Source organism: Anopheles nili, chromosome 2 (genome assembly GCF_943737925.1).
Source record: "Anopheles nili chromosome 2, idAnoNiliSN_F5_01, whole genome shotgun sequence".
Classification (NCBI taxonomy): domain Eukaryota; kingdom Metazoa; phylum Arthropoda; class Insecta; order Diptera; family Culicidae; genus Anopheles; species Anopheles nili.
In genome coordinates, this window is record NC_071291.1 from 55,765,248 (window position 1) to 55,788,730 (window position 23,483).

At 43.3% G+C, this 23,483-nt stretch overlaps 3 protein-coding genes across 3 annotated transcripts; 1 reads left to right on the forward strand and 2 right to left on the reverse strand.

Moving 5' to 3' along the window:
* Nucleotides 1-1,020: 1,020 nt before the first annotated feature.
* On the reverse strand, nucleotides 1,021-5,195 carry LOC128720079 (uncharacterized). The gene is made up of 5 exons (XM_053813726.1): nucleotides 5,161-5,195; nucleotides 4,973-5,072; nucleotides 2,889-4,835; nucleotides 1,783-2,766; nucleotides 1,021-1,671 (listed from the first exon to the last, which is right to left on the reverse strand). Exons 1-5 carry the CDS (start codon nucleotides 5,193-5,195, stop codon nucleotides 1,021-1,023), a joined length of 3,717 nt encoding a protein of 1,238 aa, XP_053669701.1.
* Nucleotides 5,196-7,557: 2,362 nt separating this feature from the next.
* LOC128721109 (uncharacterized) lies at nucleotides 7,558-8,989 on the forward strand. The gene is made up of 3 exons (XM_053814830.1): nucleotides 7,558-7,587; nucleotides 7,658-8,755; nucleotides 8,825-8,989. The coding sequence occupies exons 1-3, from the start codon at nucleotides 7,558-7,560 to the stop codon at nucleotides 8,987-8,989; spliced, it is 1,293 nt and encodes a 430-aa protein (XP_053670805.1).
* A 195-nt stretch (nucleotides 8,990-9,184) lies between these two features.
* Nucleotides 9,185-15,987, reverse strand: LOC128720278 (kinetochore-associated protein 1). Its single transcript, XM_053813940.1, has 10 exons — nucleotides 15,892-15,987; nucleotides 15,576-15,811; nucleotides 15,121-15,513; nucleotides 14,864-15,054; nucleotides 14,356-14,801; nucleotides 13,081-14,298; nucleotides 11,828-13,004; nucleotides 10,741-11,750; nucleotides 9,407-10,675; nucleotides 9,185-9,337 (listed from the first exon to the last, which is right to left on the reverse strand). The coding sequence occupies exons 1-10, from the start codon at nucleotides 15,985-15,987 to the stop codon at nucleotides 9,185-9,187; spliced, it is 6,189 nt and encodes a 2,062-aa protein (XP_053669915.1).
* Between the last annotated feature and the right edge of the window lie 7,496 nt (nucleotides 15,988-23,483).

Sequence of the window (23,483 nt, forward strand, 5' to 3'; positions counted from 1 at the left end):
GAATCGATTACCATTACTTTTGGCAGTTATTCATTACATGCAATAAGTAGTATGAAGAGAAGTTAACCCATTGTGTGTAGGAGACATTTTCTAGTAAATGATACATCATACAATACGTTTCATCTTCTTAGTTTGATTGTTCGTTTTTTCGGAAATGTACATCAAATGAAATTACAAAAAAAATGACAAATGAATTCACATAATATACAACGATTCATTTTTTTATTCAATTAATTGAGGAAGTGAATTCTATCCACACAATGCAAGGCATTGTTTTCTTTCATGTTTTGTAATGTTCCTGCTCCAATGTTCCAACTATTGACTTTTAGAAAATATACTAATAGTGATTTTAATGAAGTAATTTATCGAGAGTGTACGGGAATCTGATAGTTTCTGTGTAGATTCAAGGTAAACGGTGGATCCTCAATGGATTTCAATAATAGCTGAACAATAAGATTGGCGGCTGCTACTGAGGAATTTTAAATCAATTTCGACCTTTTTTAACTTTCTTGTGTATAACCAATTACATCGCTCCACGAAAATAATGAGTCAAAAAACGAAATTATGTTAGACGACGACAACCACAATAACTACGGCCATACATTTTAACGAAACAACTGGTGCCTACTTGTAGTTGAATACTTTTCGCAGGTAATACGTTGCCACAACGGAAACAAAAGAGAAACAAAGAGTAGCAAAATATTTGATTTGTAGAACCTTTCTCAGATTAGGTTATTCATTACACACTCTCAGATGTACGTGTTTCTTCTTTTCTCTTTACCACTACGTTCACTGAAAAAAAACCTTGTTTTTGAACTCGTGTGGCAGTGGCGATTAAATCTGCTTTAATATGCTTCCCGTAGAATATGTTTTTACGACGGGATACAGTTTACGAAAGTTTTACAGAAATCCGTTTGTTGTTTTGCTTGCGTTCCACCATAATACGATAATAGAAGAATGATCGAACAGTACTTACTCACCGCCTGGTGTAGTTGATATAAGGCAAGAAAGGTCCTTCTCTTACTTCCGTTGCGCTGGTGGAACGTACATTGGCCGTTCTCGAAATTTTCCCACAGCCCGCTGCTGTGCATGTGGTGGCATTTGGGACTGATGGTGATGTTGCGAAATATGTCCACCCTGCGGCTGCGGTTGCTGTTGGGAATGATGTTGTTGCTGATGCTGTTGTTGCACTGGTACATGATGCAGATGGTGCTGCGCAGGCTGAAACTGATTCATGGCCGATGCAAGGGGACCTTGTCCAGGAGATGTTTGCAGTGGCGTATTTGCTACCGGAGGCATTGGTCCTGTTTTGAATGGCGCATAGTGACCATGTGCAGCGCCGTGGCTCACATCCTGATAGGGTCCCGGTGCAGCCGTCATTGGAGGGGGGTGATGCGGAGGAACGTGTCCATGGTGATGCTGATGTGGATGATGGAGATGGCCCGGGTGAGAAGCATACTGCACGGGGGCTGCCTGTTGATTCGGCGGCGGCATATGCGCAGTGGCGGGAGCAGGATGGTAACCTAGCGACATCGGTGCGGGGGCCACGGGCGAGGTTGCTTGCGCGATCGGAATACAATCCGTCTTCAACACCTCCTCGTAGTTGCCATACTCGAGAAAATGTACCACAAACGTGTTCTTTGAAGTATCCGTGATTTCAGCAGTATAGAACTGTATTAAAGACAAAGAAAAATATTGCGTAAAAAAAGTCATATGACTGTTTTCGGCTACTTTCGACTCATTATGTGGTTTGACGCATTCTAAAAAAAACATAAGACTTACCCCACCATCTTCCCAATACTTGGCCAAACATCGATCACCAATCTTCCAATTTGGAAATACAGTTGACATCGCTGCATTCGGTGCTATAGCCGGAGCCATTGCCATGCCAGACGCTGCAATTGAACCATGCCCCGGGCTTGTTACATTACCAATTATTGAGGCGGGTGGTGGTTGGGGTAGAGTTTGCGTTAGTACACCCGCAGGAGCCACATTGGGTCCCATGGGCACAACATTGGGTCCCACTGGCGAAACCGTCGGGGGTACAGCAGCGGGACCCGGGGCTCCTAAGTGAGGTGGCTGCTGCATTGGATCATACTGCTGCTGGCTCTTAAGCACGTTAAGCGCGAACTCATTCGTCTGCTTGTTCTGGAATCCCATAATCTGGTACGGATTGTAGTTGTACCCGTTCGGGAGTTGAATAAGATTCTTCGGTACACTCTGTGTAGCGTTACTGCCCGTTCCAACTCCCGGGGAAGACGATACCGGAGCTACTGGCGAAGGACCTCCTGGGCTCGGTGAAGGCATTGTCGGGAGAACTCCTGAAGGAGAGGCAATTTGGGGTGCGTGCTGCTGCTGCACCGCCGACGGGTGATTATTGGGATTAGTTTGCTTCATCGATACAGACTTGTGTGCCTGCGTAGAGGACCCTGACGTGTTAGAAGCGCTGGTGTTACGGTTGCCCGAGGCATTATGGCCTGTTGATTTACTATCAGAGATCTGCATGCCACCTAGTTGCTCTGAAACCTGATGCACTTTGTTAGCCGCATTTGCGTTTTGCTTTCCTCCACCAGATGAGCCATAGGATGACTGTGGATGATCTGATGAATTGCTTTGAGCCGCATTTGGATGCTGTTGCGATCCGTGGGCCTTCGAAGGACCCTTTTTATTCTGCTGAGAGGAAGCGATCGTGTTTTGTGATCCCCCAGCTCCAGGGTATTTAAGAGATTCATCCTTTCCTCCGTAGCGACCGCCTTTGCTAGAGTTCTGAAGTGAGAATGATAACCAAATTTAAAATCTACACCACCATCCGCACTTTCATTAGAAAGCCGCACATCTGAACGTAAAGTTGATACGATTTAGTTCATTTCGATGATTTTGCAACATACCTTTGATCCAGTGGCATTGTAATTATTTCCATGATTGCCAGTACCTGTAGATTGGTTGTATTGGCCATGAGACGAATTATTGCCATTAGCCGCATTACTGTTGTAAGAAGCGGAACTCTGTTGCTGATTGTTGTAGTTGGTTTGTTTCGAAGTGTTGCCGTAAGATGATTGTTGATGCTGAGGTGCGGCGTTTTGGGTTCCGGAGCTGGATTTGCCGCTACCACCCGAAACTCGTCCGTCGTTTGCGGTTTGACCATGTTGAGACTGTTGATGCTGATTACGTCCTTCCGAACTGTAGTTGCTGTTGTTACCATAGCTTGGTCCGTTGTTGGACTGTTGTTTGCCGCCTCCTGCACCATACTTTCCACCACCAGTACCGCTGCTGTTGTTATTATATCCGTCCTGGCGCTGTTGATGCGAATTGTGGTTATAACCCGAGCCACCAGATGATGGGTGTTGCTGATTGTACTTTGAATCATTCGCACGAGAATTTCCCCCTCGCGATCCAGAACCTGTGGACGGATTGCTGGATGAACCGCCTGTATGGGTGGAACTAGACGATTGATTTTCGTTACCGCCCCGATACCGACCGGTCCCACCAGTGGAACCGTAATAGTCCGCTTGTTTGTAGTTGGATTGCTGGTCACGCTGCTGTGAATGGGCAGTTCCATATTGCCCTTGTCCTTGATGTTGCTGATCACCGCGACCACGATCGCCTCGACCAGTTCCACCACTACTTGGTAGGGTTGTATTTCGGTTGGCAAAACTGCTTGAGATATTATTTTCAAACCGCTGATTGTAATTTTTAGAACCACCTCCATTGACCAGACCAGTGGCTGCATTATTATTGCCACTGACATCAGGTTGGGCTCGATTCGATGATGATTGGTTCTGAGAGCCCTGGTGCCGATTATTGTTCGTATGCCTACCAGCACTATCGCTTCGAGCACGGTTGAGATCCTTTTCGTGCGGGGTCGATTCTTTGCTTGTTTTTCTACCGCCAGCGTTGCTTGAAGCGCCCGATGCTGCAGTTTCGTTGTCCTGCAAAATATCACCGAAAAAATCGAAAAGGGACACCTTGCCGGAAGGTTTCGATTGCAGTTCAAGATCAGCATCCCGTTTGCCGAAGCCACGCTTGCCACCAGGCTTCCTGTCGTCCGTTTTTCCACCGCCTGCTGCCGAGTCTGCTTGTGTCTTTCGATCCTCTATCCGCTGGAGATTGCTTAGAGCCCGGTGCACGTTGTTCCGCGTCAATTTAAGGGCGTGATTCGCTTGCTCTTCTGTGAAACCTTTATCCATGATTTTCTGCACATTAGCGTCAACCATCTGTTTAGCGCCTCCGCCGAATGTTTTCTTGGTACCCGACTTTGTAGCCTCAGCAATTGCATCGTTACGCAGTGCAGTAAATGCAGAATTTTCAGTCGATTCCTCTTTTTCCTTCGGCTGCAAGCTTTTGAAATCTTTGTCGTTTGCAACAGCCGGTTGCTGAATCTTCTGGCCAAACGGAATCCACGGTGGCGGACCAGCTGCACTGAACTGAAGTCGACCACCTTTCGCGTATTTGGCCATCGTGCGACTGAGTTCCCATTTCTCTACCAATGCCGTGACGTGTCCCCCGAGTACTTGTACGTTCTTTTCCGTTAGCATCATCACACCCTGCAGAATTCGGATCGGTCCATTTTTAAGCAAAATTTTCGTACCCGGCGGTGTGTTTAGACTGAGCGATGGAATATGCTCGTGCTCGAGCGCTATGTACTGCGACTGGCCATCGGTAATGGTAAGCTTTAACAACCGAGGTGCAACCTTCGATTCTTCATTCACCTTTGGTGCACCTAGATTGCGCAGTTTAACAAGCTGAACCACACCGCTACCTTCGAAGGCATCCGCTTTTGTTCCACGTGCTGTGAGACTGCTAAGGGCACCTCCGCCGTACTCCCGCAAATCCGTCTGGGTAAAAAAAAGTGCAAATATTAGTATGTTGCAAATAACATCAGAACATATTTTTTGATGATTTCCGCGCTAGATACACTGTCAACACGCTATTGGGGCAAACTACTGTAGGTTAGATATAGTACGATACGTACATGCAGTGCTAATTTCACAATCTGCTTCACATCCGGAGAACCAGAAGTTCCGTTTTTTTCACCTTCCAATAGCTTTTCCAAACCGGGCTCCGTAATATACCTAAAGCGCGACATGCGAAATATCACAATTTATATAGAACATCAATCCAGTTTTTCACACCGCTACCATTGTTGTTGCCGATACAAACCATCCTTGTTCCTGCATTTGTTCTAAAATTCCCATTCTGCGCGCTTGTGGATACCGCGTTCAATTTCCACTTAGCGGAGCAGAGCTCTGACCAAAAACTGAATCAGTTAGTTGGAGACCGAGCTGACCCGAGGGTTCGAAATATTAGTTTAATGTTATAGAGAGAAATTCCGTCCACTTCCGCAACTATTGCGACTACGAAAAATGCAAGCCTTTCCTTCCCTTCGTTTAACACACACGGTTTTGACAGCTTCGACAGTTGCTTTGACTCTTGTCAAATTGTTCCCGGTTAATTACGTGATGGCGACTGGGCAATGCATCTTGGCATCACTGCATGTTAAAATTGGAGCATACGAAAAATCTGCGAATTTTACAAATTTTCCAAAAACGAAGACGATTTGTTCAAGACTAAAGTAAGCTGTTTGTGTGAGATACATTACATATTATGGTTGGTATATCACAATATACATTCAAAATACAATTCCTAATATGTCTTGTCCTTTTCTAGACGTCTGTTTTAAATCTAGACTTTTCCAGAATTCATCCTTGAATGTGCGTCAGTCAAAAAATAGGTATATATATATATATATATATATATATATATATATATATATATATATATATATATATATATATATATATATATATATATATATATATATATATATATATATATATATATATATAGATATAGATATAGATGTGATAGATATAGATATAGGTAGATGTCCAGATTCCATTTTGCTCACAATTATACTTCTTATAACCGGTAGACTGTTTAATACGGCTATGGCAAACATGGAATCAATTAGTATACTTCCGTTTCCCATGCACGTTGCCGGTGCACGATTGTATGAGGAACCGCTTCGTTGGGATCAGCGCGTCTTTTCAATAGTTCTGAAAATGCCAGGTTATCCTCTAACCATGGAAGAAAGTAAGGAAACATGCATCCCGAAACGTTGAATCGACTATCGGACAAATTTAGCGGGAATTCGAGAAACTAACTTGTTTGAATGACAATGGGTCTTTGTCTTAAGTCTTTGAAAGCGATGGTGTATTTTCCGAAACATCGGTATTCAGACTTAAATAATTTTACGGGCTCTTGGCCAATTCCAGAATCGTACCGGCCACATTCAAGACTGATTGAATTACCACCACGTCCGAAGGAGATTTGGGGAATATGACATTTAACTTTAGATTTATTGTCTGGAGTATTGAACCGTTTTCTTAAACCGTTGATTTTTCGTCAGTTGTCTCATGCGAAGTTCATTGCTTTTAAAAATTACAACCGTTTGTTACATCATCTGCAAACGTCGGAGATCCAACCCGATCCGAAGGAAACTGCAAAATCTGTTGCCAGAGCAGAAGCGGAGCGAAGAGATGCCAGAGCATAAAGGTAACATAATTGAGCATAGAGGTAACTAGCGTGGGGTTAGCTATACCGGAAGATTATTGAAATATCTTCTCAATACAGCGCCAAAATCTGATCGATAGGATGAAAGACATGAGGAATATTATGTACAATCCATTATTGGGAAACATAAATTCGAGTGCAATCAATTCGAAACACCCACAACCATCAACTATGGACATTCGATTCCCAACATTTCAAATGAACAAAGATCGACCGCCGTTGCGCAGTATTGGAGCCTACGAGAGTCTAGAAAATAATACAGGATGTGATAAAACAATAAATGAAGCCGGTCAACGTAGGTGCGAAAAGAGTCCAGTGATGAAAACTAACGATATAGTAGAACAATCGACTGTAGCAAAAGAAAAAATGGCAGATATAGATATCATAATAAATTTGATTGTTACTGTTCGATTTCCTTTCACGATAAAATAAATGCAACAAAGTTTGCTTCTGAATAAATAAGCCAAAAATTTCCCAAATGTTAAGTTATTGTATTACTTTGCGGAATTTTCATCAACTCTCTAACGCAAATAGGCAACAGAAGAAACATGCCATATAATCGACACTTCAGTCATACAGGGAAATTCATCAACGAATTTTGTTTGACAGCATTTCGAAAAGGTAAACAAAGTTCGGTGCCGGTTATATTGTTGTTATGTTTGCAGCAGTTTGTCCGTTATCGTGTTTTCCGGGTAGCTGATTTCAAGCCGGGCATGATAATACAAATTGGAATGTTATCGATTGTCGTAGAAAAGGAAACCACCACGTAAACAGTTTGCTTTGCTGTAGGTGTAGAAAAAAGTTCAAATGACAGCATTGGTTCGCCGGTTCGCAGTATTACTATCATGTGATGCTTGGCAAATTGCTAATTGTGGCGCATGTAAACAACGGAACGGTTTCGGTAGGAATAGAAAATTGGATAAAAAACGACACACCGGAAGCAATAACGCGTTAAGTTCGTAAAATTTTTATCAGCGTTGGTTGATGGCGAATATAAATCAGATGCCAGTTGAGGTGAGCCTCTTTCTGTGCTGCCCATTTAAAACGGATGCAGTAGACACCGTATCGTTTAAATCTGTTTCAGATATTGGAGATGATATTCGATCAGTTAGATTATCGATCACGACGTAACACGACCCTGGTTTGTCGGCGTTGGAACGCGATCTCTCTATCAGAGCGGTTTATTTCTCGCAACGTGACCCTGGTGATCGATGGAAATCGTATGCTTTCACTCCACAAGCGTGCTTTTCACCGATGCTATTCGAATGTGTCGCTGCAGCTGGATAACGCTGACAGTAATGACCCTTTGAAAGGACTAAGGCTGCTTCCAACGATAACTCCATCGACGTCGAGCATTCGGCTACACCTCGCCAATGCATTCGATCAACGCTGGATCGCCATATGTGAGGCACAATTCATTAACCTTCGCGCTGTGACCACATTCCATTTGATAGGCAACTGTGGACTGGACCACCACCGAAGACCGATAGTATTGTACATGGATCAGTTACGAGCGCTGAAACTGGAATCAAACGGTGTCGAAAATCTCCGACTCACTGCGCCAAACCTTTCGCAGCTATACCTACACGTGCGGAAAGAAGAGCACCTAGACTTTTTGCTGCAATTCATTCACCAATTACATTCCTTATCTGTGGTTTTCGCATCGAAAGAAAGCTATTATTTCTACAACGTCAAGCTGAGTAATTTACGCCAGCTCTCGATCGATCGTCGTGAGAAAGGAATGACGAAAAGCGAACAGAACGTTAGTATAGCATTCTTCAGGCGGCTTGAGCACTTGGAGTGTCTCGAGCTGAGAGTGAAATTCATCGATAGCTACGTTCTGCACACTATTGCTAATAAGTTGACCCAGCTGGTCGAACTGTCGCTGGAAGTGACCGAGGGCACGATCGAACTGTTGCACATCGCGAAACTGACGAAGCTCAAGCGCTTACGAATCGTTGCATGTCGCATTAATCTGCAAAACGTGCATTTGCCAGCGCTCCAATCGCTGGTTCTAGGCTCGTCAGAAATCCCTGGAACTTTCCTCGAAGGGATGGAAGGTTTGATGGCATTCTATCGGTTGCGGTCACTGACGCTGGTGAACGTTAAAATCTATCCCGAAATGTTACAGCTGACACCGACTTATAGCGTGGAACGCATGGTTCTCTCGCATTATCGCAGGGTAAGGACATTGTTCACGGGTTGCAGCAACATATTCCATTTCTAAAAAGACTTCACTTCATATTTTCAGCTCGAAGAAACCCATCTGCTTATTCTAGTCAAACGTTTCCCCGCAATACGGTGGCTTCGGATAAGCCACTGTCATGGAGTTTATCAACGTGAGATCGATAAACTAAAGCGAATGTTACCAAAATTGGCCGTTGCGTTCGATGAGGCGAAAAGTGATAGAATGTAGTGCTTCTTTTTGCCCAGTCAATAGTTACAGTTGGGTTCGCTCTTCAGACATCCAGGTGGTAGCGATACTGGTACTGCCGTTTTACGAGCACCATTAATATTTTGCCCGCTATGTAAGATTTCATGCAGATAGCCTATACAAAATATTTATTTAAAAAATGCATTCTTATACTATGGGATACTAAGTAATACTGGTTTAGCTTTTACGCCATTTTTTACAGGCCAGAGGCGAGGAGTCCGTTGGTAGAATCTCTCGACAGACTGCTTTAGCAATTGTAGTGGCTAGTCCAAACTCTTCCAACTCACGTATTTGATCGCTCAAGTTTGGTACAGTATTATCGGCGATTTGCTACGAAAAAAAGTGTAATGTTACATTAGAAAAAAGTGACATCGAGTAACCACTTTTTTACCGGCATACCTTTTTCAGCTTTTCCCGTTGCTCGTCATCAGCAAATCCCATGAGCACTGCGGCCATATTTACGCGATTCACGTTGAAGCACGCTTCGGCAATCTCAAGAAGATTGAGCCGAAAGGAAATGGGACATTTTTGTACCATCACAAGTGAACGAGCCAGTACGGCATCTTCCGCCAGCGATTGCTCCCGGTTGGCACTGCGGAACGGTTCCTTTATCAGGATCTCCCACGCCATGCGGTAGCCCTCGAGCCCAAATAACTGCCGCTTGGCAGTGACTATGTCGATGAGGGCGCGCAAATTACCAACCAGCCCCAAGCGGGCCATCTGTTTGAGTATTCCGTTCCATATCTGAGGAATGTAGATGTTGTACCCGATACAGATAAGGGAGAGCACCTCGAGGCCCTTCGGGTTGGTGGCGTGAGACTGCCAAAGCATTTTCAGCAGTTCCATCTTGTCCGTTGCCTCGAACTTAGCAATAGAAAACGTATGCATTCCGAGGCTCCTGAGCAGATAAACGCATTTTAGCGCAATGAAGCGCTGCTGGGTAAAAAATTCCTTATACGAGGTGCAGTTATCGTCCGCAAGTTTGCTGAAACATTGGTAGATCTGTAACTGTTTCCCAACATCTGGAGCCCCATGCGATGCATCGACAATTGAATTGAGTTGTGCCACTAGAAATTCTACGCTTTTCGCCCGCTTCCAGCTGCTAAGTATGTAGTACGCTCGTGCCATAGATTCGTGCACATTAGTATCGCCTTCCTGACTGGTATCCGACATGTTGTGATCATCGTAGAGCGTTTCATCCAGCATTGTGCCACTACCATAACCGTCGCCTGTTATAATAGGGCCGCCGAATATGGTGAGCCACTTCTGCAGCAGCCCCATCTGGATCGCTTCCACGTCGAGATCATGCAGCTGGCCAATGGTCGCAGCCAGCTCGTTCACATTTACCTTTTGGAAACATGAATCCGTGTACAGCGCCTTGATGAGCTCCTGTGGGGTTTTCACCAGCTGGAACAGCTTGTCGTCAGTGACGCCGTTCTGCTGCAATAGCTGTTGCGTTTTCAGCACCGGATACTTGCGGTAAATCTTTTCCACCTTATCCTTGGCCTCCGCGATGCCGACCAAGTTCGCTTCGTGCTGACGTGCGAATTTGTAGCACGCGTACGCAGCGCTCTCTTGATCGTCACCGTCCAGTGCATTGCACGTGATGTAGTACAGGATGTACAGTTTCGTTGAAATGTCCCGCACACTATCCACGATTCGGAGTATCTGAAAGAGAAGAAGCGATGTAGCAATTGTCTCTGGCATTTGGCATTCAGCACTTTAATTCTTACCGATTGCAGAAAAGCTTTGTTTTTAGACTGACGGTGCCACTCGGAGTGCTGGAACGTTTCCCTGCTTTGAATCTTGTACTCGTTGATCGAGTTCATGACGGCCGATTTACAGAAGTAGTCGTTCATCTCATCGCAATCTAAGTTTTCTACCGACGCCTTCATAGACACCAGAATAAGCAGCTTGCGATAGTTCTCGATCGTGATGTCCTCCTTCAACAGACTCTTGAGAGGTTGGCGTAGAATCAACATAAACGGATAGCGATATTTGGCGATTTCTGGAAGCATATCACCGTCGGCGTGGACGCGCGTCCATGCTTCCACCTCGGCTTGTCCCGGCCGCTGTCGGCGTCGTCCAGTTAGTTGCTCCTTCATGAAGGTCAGCATGCCACTCCACGCTCGCATTTCGTTAGTCTCTTCGCTAAACTGAGCCAGTATGTCGAAGATGCAGAAAAACTGCTCGTAAAAGTACCCATTTGCATGCTCCATGTACAAGTTAAGCTTGCTGCAAAGTAGAACGGAGTTGTCGATCTCCGCCAGAAACGGTTGCACCTGTGCTAAAATTGCCTCGGGGGTGTCATGCACGATGATCTCCTCTCGTCCAAACGTGTCCGAACGCACGGTGAATGAAATATCCTGCTGACTAAGGTAGGTGATAACCTGCGATACGAGCATCTGCTGGTAGTCCCAGCTGAAAGCGTCGCTCATCTTACGCAGCAGCTCAACGTTGATAACCTTGTGTTTGAGCTCCTTTATCAGATCGGCTTGCGAGTGGAAAATGAATGATTTCTTGCTCTTCAAAGACGGATCGAGCTTGCACAGCTCGTGGAAAAGCGTGTGTCGGAGGCGCAAGTTGCGTTCGTCCACCGCCTTTGCTTCCTGACCAATGGTAAAGTAGTAGAACTCGAGCAGAGTATGCAGCGATACGAGTTGCGATTCATTTGTAAGGTTGGTGCGCAGATATTCCAAGCAAGCTTCACGATTTTCGCACGTAAACAATGTCATGATAGCACCTAGAGTTGGATTACACAAAAAAAAACAGCTGTAATATTCAACTCATTGAAAAAGAAAGCATATGATTAATCCTTACTGCTATAGTTGGGCTCTTTTTGCGAGAGCATGTACTTGATCGCCTTACGGTACACATTCTCTGCGTACGGTGCAGGTATCATGAGCCCAACCGTCGACTGGTAGTACCGCAGTAGATGAAGAATGTTAACCACAGGTGGATATTGCTTGGCGCGAATCAGGCGATCAAGGGTGCTCTGAAAGGCGGTTGAAGTGGACACCTCATGTAATGGACCCGTTAGCGCTAACAGATGCGCAAATGTAGATGATCGATCTTCGTTTTTTATACGACAAAGTATCATCTGCAATGCAAGCCCAACGCATTGCACAATCGTTTGCTGCTCCGGTATGTGCTTGTTTCTGGGCACGTTAATCTGATCGAAGTCATCGTTGATCACATCGAACGCAGAGAGTGAATCACGTTTGTCGCCTTTCGCGGTGTGTTTTCCATTGACACCGTTCGTGATGCCCGTGTCCTGTTCCATTCTTTCATCACCGCCATCAGGAAATTGTTCGTACAATACATTTAACACGGCATCTGGAACAGTGTTTCGCTTGATACATTCATTTTCGATGCCAACTGGGTAGTATTGTACTCCGACCTGAACCCACCGCAACAACTCCAACCGTTTCGACGATTGCCTGGGGCAATCGGTGGCACTCTGGTACAGCAGCTCCCGACAAACCGGAAACGTAAGAGGATCTTCGATCCAACCGCATGCCGTGTCCGATTGCATATGCTGAGCTAGCAATAGCGAGACTATACGGTGCACTGATTCGAAGGCTCCTGGTTGGCGCAAATTTACCATTTCGGGAAGTTGGGCCGCCACTAGACAGCTAAGATTAATGTTTTTCAGCATTAGCATTACCTCATACAGCGCATCGGGTAGGCTGCAGCTTAGGAAGGTGGACAAACGACGAACTGCACCCAGGAGCAGATTAACAAACTCGCTGCGTTTGTTTTGAATCTTCCCCAGAATAAACTTCACACCCGCGAGAAGCAAATTGCGGCGTTCGATCGGATCACAGATTGACTTGCAGGTAGCATTCAATCCGAACTCGCTGCGTAGCTGAACAATGTTGACGATCTGGTGGATTTCTTTCTTCTGATCGGTATCTGCACGGTGTTTCAGCATTTGAAGTGCTTCTAGATAAGCCATCGTGCGCTCATGCGAAATGCGCCCATCGTCGATCATACGCTAAAGTCGAGTTGAAAACAAAGATTCTTTAAAATGACCTTTATCAAATTAGCCCTCCCTTCCCAAAGATACATACAGTCATTAACGAAATCGTGCTACGGCAGCAGTCCTCACGACGCTTTTTCTCCAGCTCATCGAGATACTCGGCGGCAATTATAATATCGCCATATTCGGCCATCTTTACCATTACGCTTACATCGGTCGTAAAGGCCAGCTCGGGAGCTGTCTTCACTATCGCCCGAATGTCCGCAAGCATCTCCGGATGGTGCAGTTTAAGCACACGTTGTACCAACAGCCGCGTGTTGCCTTGCGCCTTCAAGCTCCAGCCGTACTTAATCTTCAAACACTTGATCGTTTGTGTGTGCTGTTCAGCTACGATGCTGGCTGCTATCGGATGGTCGCTGTTTGCATACCGCATTAAGGAAGCAATCGCTGGTGACCATGGTACGGGAGCTGCTCGCAATATGGTTAGAATCGTTTCTAGTTGCTGCTGTTCATCGAACAATAGTTCAACGAGCGTGACGCAACGCTGATCCCAGAAGCTGTTGTGCTGGTTGCCGATCAGGAACGTAATATAACGCACAATTTGCTGGCATAGCAACGATTCCTTTCCAACGAAAAACTTGCATAGAAACTCCATCACGATGCGATCAAGTAGATTGAGCGGTGTGATCTGCAACAAGCTGAATGCGGTACTCTTGATATCCTCTTGCATGTAGCAGTCGAGTCGAGCTTGAAGATTGAACTGCTGCTTGAGCGTCACGAGATCACGTAGCGCGTTTGCCATCCGCTTAAGCTCCTCCATGTTACTGTCGAACTGTAGCCGTAGATCCATGATGGGAAATTGTACTTCTTGCAACATCTTGTTCACGTCTTCGATGAACGTTAGCCCAACCATTGGCCAGCCTGGTAGCTTCTGGAAGGACTTCGTGCGCGTAACGATGAATTGCACGAGCAAGTTCATCAGCTGGGGCTGGTGATGTAGGATCGGTCCCACGAAATGCAACAACCACTGTATAACATGCAACGGTGATGTTTCCTTTGGTATGGAACGCAACAAAATGGCCACCTTGGCGTCATCGAGCTGTGGCAGTATGCAAGCGATATGTCGCGACCATATGAGACAGGCCGCATCCATGTCCTTCTGAAAAAGCTCCGTACACAGCTGTAGAAGATTGTCGTGGCAGACGAATTGTTGCCAATCTTGATCGATTTCAAACGGATCAATCAGCTTGAGCGTTTCCATGCGCAGCAGCTGCTCATTGATATCAATCACTGAATCCATTTCTACATTCTAGAAGAATCATACGTTATGATGGCAAAAAGTGTACATTTTATACAGTAAACTTACCTGGGGAGTAGACACCTTCGACAACAGGAACTGTAAGTAGCGTTTTTTCATGTTTCTGTCACAAATATTTGCATTGCGAATGCCGGTAAGAAATTCAAGATCCGTTACATCTGCGAGAACCTTCAATAGCTTCCTGAACGTATCATCCATGTTGGTCGACGAGCAAAGCTCATCAAGAAGCAATTTTGCTCGGGCTTGATGCACCAGATGTATGTCGAGTTCGAATTGCTTCGCAAATACCTCTGCTTCGTCCAGCCGTCCGATTTTTATAAGCTTCGCTAGTCGCAGAGACGGATCCGTTTCGGATAATATTTTTAGCTCTAGTTCCTGTACCACCGGCTCTTTGAATGTTTGGCCGGCAATGTAGTAGATATTGGCGGAATTTTTTGGTTGCTGAACTAGCCAAGTGTGTTCCGACATTTCCATCTCTTGCTTGATTTCCATTGCTGTTGGCGAAGTTGAAAAAGTACAAATAATGGTACAGGATTGTTGGTGTTTGATTACTTACAAGGGAAGTTTACGATTTTCATCACCACTTTTCCATTAGCATCTGGCTTGGTGAGGATGAGCATTTCTATGATATCTGCGGTCGCTTCTAGCGTTACGAGATCATCAATTCCGAATGAACACGGCAGCTCTGACATTAATTTCGTCAACGGACATATTTCAAACAATTGACCACTGTACGTTAGGGCAAATCTAAAAATTGTCAAAAGGAGCCCCAATTATTCTTTAGCTTTTCTTCCATTTTTGTCGGCATCTTACTTGCAGTTCATCAAAGAAAACATTTTCTTCACCCCTTTGTACTCTGGTTTTAGTTCAATTTTTTCGACCTTATCTTCGCGAAAGAAGAAAATAGTATCCATGCTGGCTGCCGCTATGAGAGGAACATTCGACTCTTTTTTAACCGGAATAAAGCACCCGATACGATCCTTGAACTGCTTTCCGATAACTCTTTCGCACAGGCCATACTGAGGCATCTGTTCTTGCACTTGTTGCTCATTCCCAGAAGCGATGAGTGCGATTATTTTCTCTTCATTCATCGTCACACGATATACCGATCCTCGGGAGGTTTGCAACAGAAAGTTTCCATTTCCTTCGTCGAAGATGCCAACGAAACAGGGCCCATCTGTTCCAACATCTGCAGGTTGGATTTCGCTGGATTCGTATTTTACTAATGTTAGTTTGTGAAATCAGCTAATGAGGAAAATAATACTCACAATGTAAAAATGCCCACACCACTTATATGTAGCACGCAAATATTTCCGTTCGATAAACCGCACAGTATAATATTGCCACTCGCTGAAACTGCTATGACTTCCAATGGATGGCCAACATCGATATAGTTAACCGCACTGTAGCGTTTTTCATCCGGGTACAATATGAGTGTACTATCGATCGATATGATCAACCGAATGTTCTGCAAGATTCCATTTATATTCGGAGTTTTGGTGACCTATAACAAACGATTGAGCCATTTGTATTGCACGCCAAGCCATTTGTATTGTAATCGACATAAACAAGCGAAGTTGTTACCGTTTGTTTGCTAGAGATGCGTAATAATCCATTCGTGCAAAACACCCCAACGATGGATTCGTCAACAGATGAAACCGGCTCAACACAAGACCACATGATTAACAATATTCACTGTAAATGAGTTTTACAAAACACAAATTAAGATGATCGTTAGTTCCTTCAAAACAGTTGCTGACCGCTTTTTTTGAGTTTGATTTTTGACAGCTCGAATTGTGTATTTCACTCTTCCGTCTGGTCACCCTACAGCAAATAGTCAAATAAGTGTCAGATTAAACAGCATTCGAGCTGCTTGTTCGATATTGTGCTGCAATCGCGGTCTTGTATTTAAAGTTTTTCTGAATTACAATTCAAAATGGTAATAAAAAGCACGTTATTTGATTATCTTAAATTTAAAGTACAGGTAGAAGGAAAAATATTTGTATGAATGCCGTAATTTGAAAACAAATGATAATTGAGGCAATTGGAAATAAAAAAGAAAATTAAAATTATGAAAATCTTTCAATGATTCCACTATGTACACAAGTACAGAAACAAATAAATGTGACTAGTAATGGCAGGTAACTATAAAACAAAAATTATTTCATTGGTTGAATAAGTGAACTGATGCAAATGATAGCCAGTGAAGTTTAACTATCAGTGCACGTGTAAAGGGGAATAGTGTATCGTAGAGAATAACATATCACTCGAGAAAGGTTGTTATTTTACGATTCGTACATCAAACCCAATTTTAAAGGAATCCCATTGAAAACTCTGTATTGGAGTTTTAAAAATTTGTAGAGTCTATATTGTGGTGACATGATTCGTATTATTTTAGTGATAAGTGATTCGTGAACATATACCAAAATCACCAAGTAATCTATTTTGCATATAAAAGAAGATGTGAAATAATTATAGAATTTATTCTTATTTTAATAAATTGATAAAAATACTGTAAAATAGCATAACTGTAAAAATGATTCTAATATTAAACAAAGTAGTGTCCAATGTCAATGACTAGGCGGCTCCATTCTTTTTGATTGCGGGAAATCAAACGCACGTGTTCTACGATTATTGGTCAACAAAAATGCTTGCAATGAAGAATTACATCTTTATATATTTTAAATTTAAACGCTAAATATTATTTTTTGACAAATTTTTACCATGTGTTCTAACCACATAGCCATTTTTCTAAAGTGTATATATCAAGTTTCTTTATAAAGTGCTTGGTCATGATCAATGGGAGCTTTCCATAACGTTTTCATGCTCTTGATACAAAAAAAAAAAACGCCGTTATGTATTTTGGTACCTAAATAAAATCTAATTGAAATTTTAAAGCTGGACAAACTTTTAATAACATTCATGGCTGTCAGGCTAGCATTATTCAAAGCTACGATTTACCAATGTGGCTGCTATCACTTATATTAAAGCATTGAAATGCAGTTTTTTTATTGTATTTTTTATTCGTTTTCTTATAGACGCTGGTTGCTGTGCACTGCTTATAAGGTGTAAAATAAATGCTGTATAAATTTAAAATTTAACCTTGTCATCTTAACAAATTTTTAACAAAATATAAGTTTTAAATTAGATGGTTGGAAAATCATCTTTCTTACCTGTTTAAAACACCGGTTGAAAGTAAGACCTGCTATTGCCCACTACCGGCGTTCCAACGGCGACTGTTTCCTGCTGTTGATGCTGCCGGATGGAGGAAAAAATGGATGAATGAAATCCGAATGCAACCCGAGGGCGCACATGGCGCATTCGGGCCTCCCCATTTGGTTCCTACTACCCACCTTGTTGCCGGTCCCTACAACCTTGATCGACGTAACGCTGAACACCACCCCATGCCGCTTACTATCGGTGGGGTGGATACTAAAAAAAGTACACAACCAACCACCCGACCCGACTCTGCACGAGTGAAAGACACGTACAGTACTTGGCATAAGTATAAGGGCAGCGTAAAATATGCTAGCATTTTGTTTGTTCTGCTAACGCAATGATGGGAAAGCACGATTTTGATCCGTGTATTAATGTTAAAGAAAGACTTTATAGTAGGTGTACGGTTTACATGCATAACTAAGCAAGTGGTTGTCAATAAACGTAAATTGGAGCATGCAAGTTTGTATATTAGTTATAGACGGAAGAGAAAAAGTTTTGAAAATGGCATCGTTTAGTATAAACGAGTATTCGGTAGCTTAATTAACGAAAAAAACTAAACTTGTTGTTCCTTTTGCTGCACACACCATAACGACTGCTAGAGCCTTGGTTTCTACAAAAACTTCGTGCAGTGTAGCTTACATTCGGCATCCGCCGGTCGCAGATTTGCTCGCAGCTCGTTCGCCAGCACACGCGTTCAGTTATTTGCGTGACATCGTCGAAAGCGGACGCGTGGTGCTCAAAACTGGTCCAGACTGCACGAGAATCCCCCACCCCTCCTCCCACCCAGTGCCCTGTGTGAGTGTGTCGAAGGGAAGGGTTTCGGGAGCCCTCGCGAAGGAAAGAAAGTCGAATTCGCGTGCGACGTGCACTTGCTAGGCGTTGTCCGTGTCGTTTTTTTTTTAAACTCCTTTCGCCCAGCACGCAACGCGGCGCGCGTCACTCGGTGGATTCGCCGTTCTGCGTGCGAGCTTCCTCGACGTAGGGCGGAAAAGTGCCACCCGTGTAGTGGGGTGGGTGCGAAAGGGTCGACCCGGTGACAGAGTGAACTGTTGCGCGCACGCTGAGAAAACGCGCGACGGCGCTAGGGCGTTTATGGCCCGGTTGGTGTGGAACGGGTTTGTGCGTTTTTTTTCTTGTTAATTTGTTCCTCCTGTGGAAGCGGCCGACGATGTGTTTTAGTGGTGTAGCTTGCTGTTGGGAGTAGTTTAAGTAATAACAGTAGTAGTACTAGCGCTCCTCGAGCAGTAGTAAAGCGGTACTAAAGAGTGAGTGGCTATGGGTGAATTTTCTTTCGCTGTCCCTACGGTGCATCAGCTTGCTGAAACACTCATTGTGAGGTCCGAGTGGGTTGAGATTTTCCAGCGCACTTGTGCGATATCTCAAGTTGATGCCCGTTCGCGTTTACACGCGATCTAACAGACCATGATATCGGGTCGAATAAATAACACAAGCGGCTCGCCAGCACCAGACGAGTGGTTGTGTTGAGACAATTTACACCTTACCAGTGTTTTCTTCTCCGTTTTCGGAGTTTGATTGACTTCTGCATTAATGCACTACGAACACGCAAGATCGCGATCGTACGCTCGCTCCGGAAAATCGCCCGGAGTCGCGGCGGTTTCGCTTAATCGGGGTTCACTTTTCCTTTCGGTTTTTAGAACAAAGGAAGGGGGCAGCACCAAAGCACGGGCAAAGAAAAGGGAAAAACCAAATGGACCTGAAAACGTGCCAAGTCACAGACTGGCGGTCACTGTCGGTGTGCGGTGTTGTGGGCAGGGCGTGTGTGCGTGTTCTTATTTAAAAATAACCGTACGCCGTAAATACGCGTACGCGACAACGGCTTCGAAATTGTCTGTTTCTGGTGGTTTTGTTGACGGTTCGTTTTTTTTTTACCGGATTCATTTCCTTTCTGTCTATTTGGTTACGTTTACTTCTTCGGTCGTTAGTAAAAAATAGTTTCCATTTTCACTACTTGGGTGTCTTTACTCTCCGAGACGGGGATGGGTTTTTCTTGCAGTGGGTCTGGTTGGAATCTAGAGTGGCTTGTTTACGTTTGATGATTTTCTTTGCCGTAGGAAAGAGTGTCAAGTATATCGTGTTATTAAAATGAAAAATCGTTCTCAACAGGGCGACACGTGCAAAAAGCAGTTTACTGGCAATTATCTAAACTAAACAGGGCAAAACTTAAGGCAAAAGCTTTGATGCAGGCAAGCTGTTTTATGTACTTAGATTGATAAAGCTCGATTGAGATAAACAAACAAGTGATAAAATTGCTAAAAGTGAAAACAAATCAACGAAAAATACTGTGTGAAAAACTCAACTCAACAACTTATTCATCCAGAAAATAAATTGAATAAAAAATAGTAATTGTTTGAATAGTGTTTGTTACGTGTGCAATTTGATTAAGAGTGAAAAGCTTGAGTTTGGTCACGAGTGATAAAATTGACGGTGTTTTTTTTGTGAATACTGACGGTGTTTCTTCATTAAAGATAAATTTCTATAAAGGTAAGAACAATAATCTTTAATATTTGTACATATATTTTATTCATTTCAAATTACAAAAAATTTGAATAATAAATTTTTGATTTCAATCTTTTAACCGAATGACATGCTACGACACATGAAGACAAGTAGGCCACACCAGACAGATTTTTATCACTAAAATAATAATGAAACTGTCAACGGTCAACGAACCTCGGTTTATCATTGGACCAGTTATCGATGATACACGTTTCTGTCACACGCCACAGAATTTTGACGATACGCAAACTCCTGTTATCTAAGTCACGACCGATCGTGTTTGCTGGTCGACAAAAAAAGAAAGATATAAAACAACCCAAAACGGTCGTAAAACAGCGACGAATTGCAAAGCTTTAAATACATCTGTTCGCAAACATCCCAGTCTGTGATTCCGGACCGTAGCAAAAAAAAGTTATTAGTATGGTGTAACAGGCTGTAAAAAAACACATCCATCGTAATCACGTCATGTACCTGAGGCTGGGCGAGAAAATAGGCCACTTTTAGCGGATGCACTGTTTGGCTACGCATGGTAAAACGAGGGGCTGGCCTGATGATTGTGTTAGAAAGCAAAAAAAGGGTTCATTTGAGGATGTTTTGAATGATTTATTTATAAACAGGCGGAGTTTTCACGATAATGTAGGTCGACTTTTATGGGGAGAAAATGTAGAGTGCTTCCGTCTAGACTCAGGGAAGGAGTTTAGTAACCTTCCTAAAAGTCCTAAAAAAATTGGTTGAAAAAAGGATAATAAGTTTTCCATTCTTTTTCCACCATTTCCAATGAAAATTTGTTAACGGTGGCTAAAGCTGGAGGAAAGATTTTACCAACTCACACTGTGACCTCGAAGTCTCGCTTTCGCAAAACATGATTTGCTCATTAGCGAGTTTTAAAGTTTGAGCACCTTTTCCCTGGCCAATCCGGCCCGAATCACGTTTGTGTGGGTGCGCTTTGCCAAAAGTCACTCCGTGAAGTGCCGACTTTTTGGTAAACAAATTATTATTTTCAAAAAAAAAAAAAATAGGTGAGATTAAAAATCGAACCTCTACACAAAGTTTTATTCCCTTGCCATAAATGACCAAAAATTGGCAGTAAAACCTGTCCCAATCCGAGCCCCCACTTTCGAGCGCATTGGGCTAGTCGCGTGCGAAACTTTTGCGAAATCGCGTGATTTTTGTTGTTGTGGTATTTTTTTCATTCACCGCCTTGTCTCGGAACGGGGTGTACCGGTTTTTTTTTTGCTTCATTTGGGATTAAATGAACGGGCCGATTTTTGGTGAATTTGTGGTGATGTAATAAAGGGTGGTTTGAAAAGTTTCCAGCATCTTCTTCGTCGGACGTAGAGGGTTGAAACTGCGCCATTAACGAAATAAGGAACATAAAAATGATGATTTAAAAACGTGTCGTGAATGTTTAGGATTACGAAATAGCTAATCAAATTATCCTTTATTTCATTTCATTCGATAATCAACACACGGTCAATTTGCTATTACTTTGCTGCATATTTTAAAACCATATTAGACCTTGTCATTTGATAGGTTTTGGCACGTTACGTACTCTGCTCTCTCAACAATGTAATACCACCTAGTACACTTTTCAATTCACCCAAATTGATCTCAAGGTAATAATCGCAAGTTAATGCCACGTTGGTTCGCTATCGAGCCAACAGGAAGCCAACCGTCGGCTCGATTACGGAACGGACCAATCTTCCTGTCCTCTTTTCGAAGGTGATCCAAACAAGCGATCCTCGATGATCGAACCAACACCGGCACCGGACGGGAGCTTCCTTTTGGCCTCGCCCACGGCTGACCTACTGCCAAACTTGGGCGCACCGGTGAAAGTGAACGAACGGCCAGCTAAACGGTTTCGCCTGAGGGCATCATCGAGCCATGTGGGATATTGCAAACAAACGAGACAGCAAGCGGCAGCCTTGGGCGAGCAACCCCGAAACAGGTTGATGGGTTTTACAACTAGCGGGTCGCCGGGGCCGGGGAGGTCCCCAAAAAAAGTGCCATAAGAAACCTCACGAAAGGGGAAAGAAAAATGCAACAAATTCGCCGGTACCGTGCGTGGGTCAGCGTATGGGTCGCAGAACCGTAAATGGTTTAGCCTTGCGGAGTCAATCAAAAAGTGGTCGATCGGGTCGGAAAATAATATTCTCCGCGTGAAGGCGAGTTATCGGCGTGGGGTTTTGCGTTTCCTTTTTTGCTACATCGATCAGTAAAGGTGCCAACAGTCCAACAACAGCGGGAAAAAAAATAATGTGAGAAATAATCATCCTTCCAAAGACAATTTTGAAGCCAATCTTTAGCCATATAAACGCAGTAATCCTTGGATCGAGGATCTTTGTAGAAAGAGTCCATGTAGAAGACCATCTCGTTATTCTCGAAGCCAACATGCAACCTTCCCACTAAATCCCACAATATCCGGTCATTTTTCGTTTTGTGTCGGTGGTAACCTGAGTCAAAGCCCCATTTGGTTTAATTGCGTATTGTGTGACTTGTATCTGTTTAGGGTTGCAATTTTTGAAAGCAATTTGTACACTCCTTAAATATTTTACAGCTGTAGTACAAAAAAATTAAAAAACTATGAAAGAATGCGAATATGTGACTTGCGGATTTGGTTTTCTTTGAGGTAACTGAATAGAAATCATTGGAGTTGTTGAATAACTTTGCGGATAAATATTCGGTTGATTCAAATAAAATGTGATAAATTTCTTATACCAGCTGTGAGTTACTTTGGGTCTTATGGAAAATGTAATCAATAGACAACAAACTTCGGTGCTGATTTGGAGGATCATGCAGTACTTAGTTTATGTCCCAGAATGTATTCAATCAATTTTGAGAGTTTTTTTTATTGTACTGGAAGCAATAATGGAAATGAAAAAGTATTCTACAGTTTGTTATTTAGTTTAAATTCTCAATTGGTAGACCTTTTGAAGAAATAAAACGTAACTCTAGAAGTCAGTTTTTTAAGTTTCAAACCCGCAATCAATAAAACATTATTAACTATAGCGTGTTTGAGTAGGAAAACGTTTAGTTTGGGTTAATTATCGGAATGATAAAACGTATCCACATTATGCTAGAAACAGCTGCTTTGGGCTAAACCATTTCAATATGTCATCATGTGCTATATTTTCTTTCACTTACTATCTTGTCATGTTTTTGCAATATTAATTTAGCAATTTGTAAGTGATTTTTGCATCCAAACTTAGTATAACACCGTTTGATAATTAACACCTGCTTTCGCGCCATTTTTTCTGTATTTTGCCTCCGTTTTCTGAACCATTTCTGAACCTCATTTTCACCGATGGCTCTCAGATCAACTGGCCCCTTCCGGGTACGGGAGGCACAAGATGCACTCGTTCAACCAGAAGATGCCTGCCTCGAAAGAAACCGGTACACCGCTCGGTTAGGTGCACGATTTCATAATGACATTATTGGCA

Coding starts and splice junctions, on each gene's coding strand:
- LOC128720079 (XM_053813726.1), bottom strand. CDS start 5,195: ATGGGAATTTTAGAACAAATGCAGGAACAAGGATG. Junction 4,836..4,972: donor TTGTGAAATTAGCACTGCAT/GTACGTATCGTA, acceptor TTTTTTACCCAG/ACGGATTTGCGGGAGTACGG. Junction 1,672..1,782: donor AGTATTGGGAAGATGGTGGG/GTAAGTCTTATG, acceptor TCTTTAATACAG/TTCTATACTGCTGAAATCAC.
- LOC128721109 (XM_053814830.1), top strand. CDS start 7,558: ATGGCGAATATAAATCAGATGCCAGTTGAG. Junction 7,588..7,657: donor TAAATCAGATGCCAGTTGAG/GTGAGCCTCTTT, acceptor AATCTGTTTCAG/ATATTGGAGATGATATTCGA. Junction 8,756..8,824: donor TTCTCTCGCATTATCGCAGG/GTAAGGACATTG, acceptor TCATATTTTCAG/CTCGAAGAAACCCATCTGCT.
- LOC128720278 (XM_053813940.1), bottom strand. CDS start 15,987: ATGTGGTCTTGTGTTGAGCCGGTTTCATCTGTTGACGAATCCATCGTT. Junction 15,514..15,575: donor GGTGTGGGCATTTTTACATT/GTGAGTATTATT, acceptor ATACGAATCCAG/CGAAATCCAACCTGCAGATG. Junction 14,299..14,355: donor CGAAGGTGTCTACTCCCCAG/GTAAGTTTACTG, acceptor TGATTCTTCTAG/AATGTAGAAATGGATTCAGT.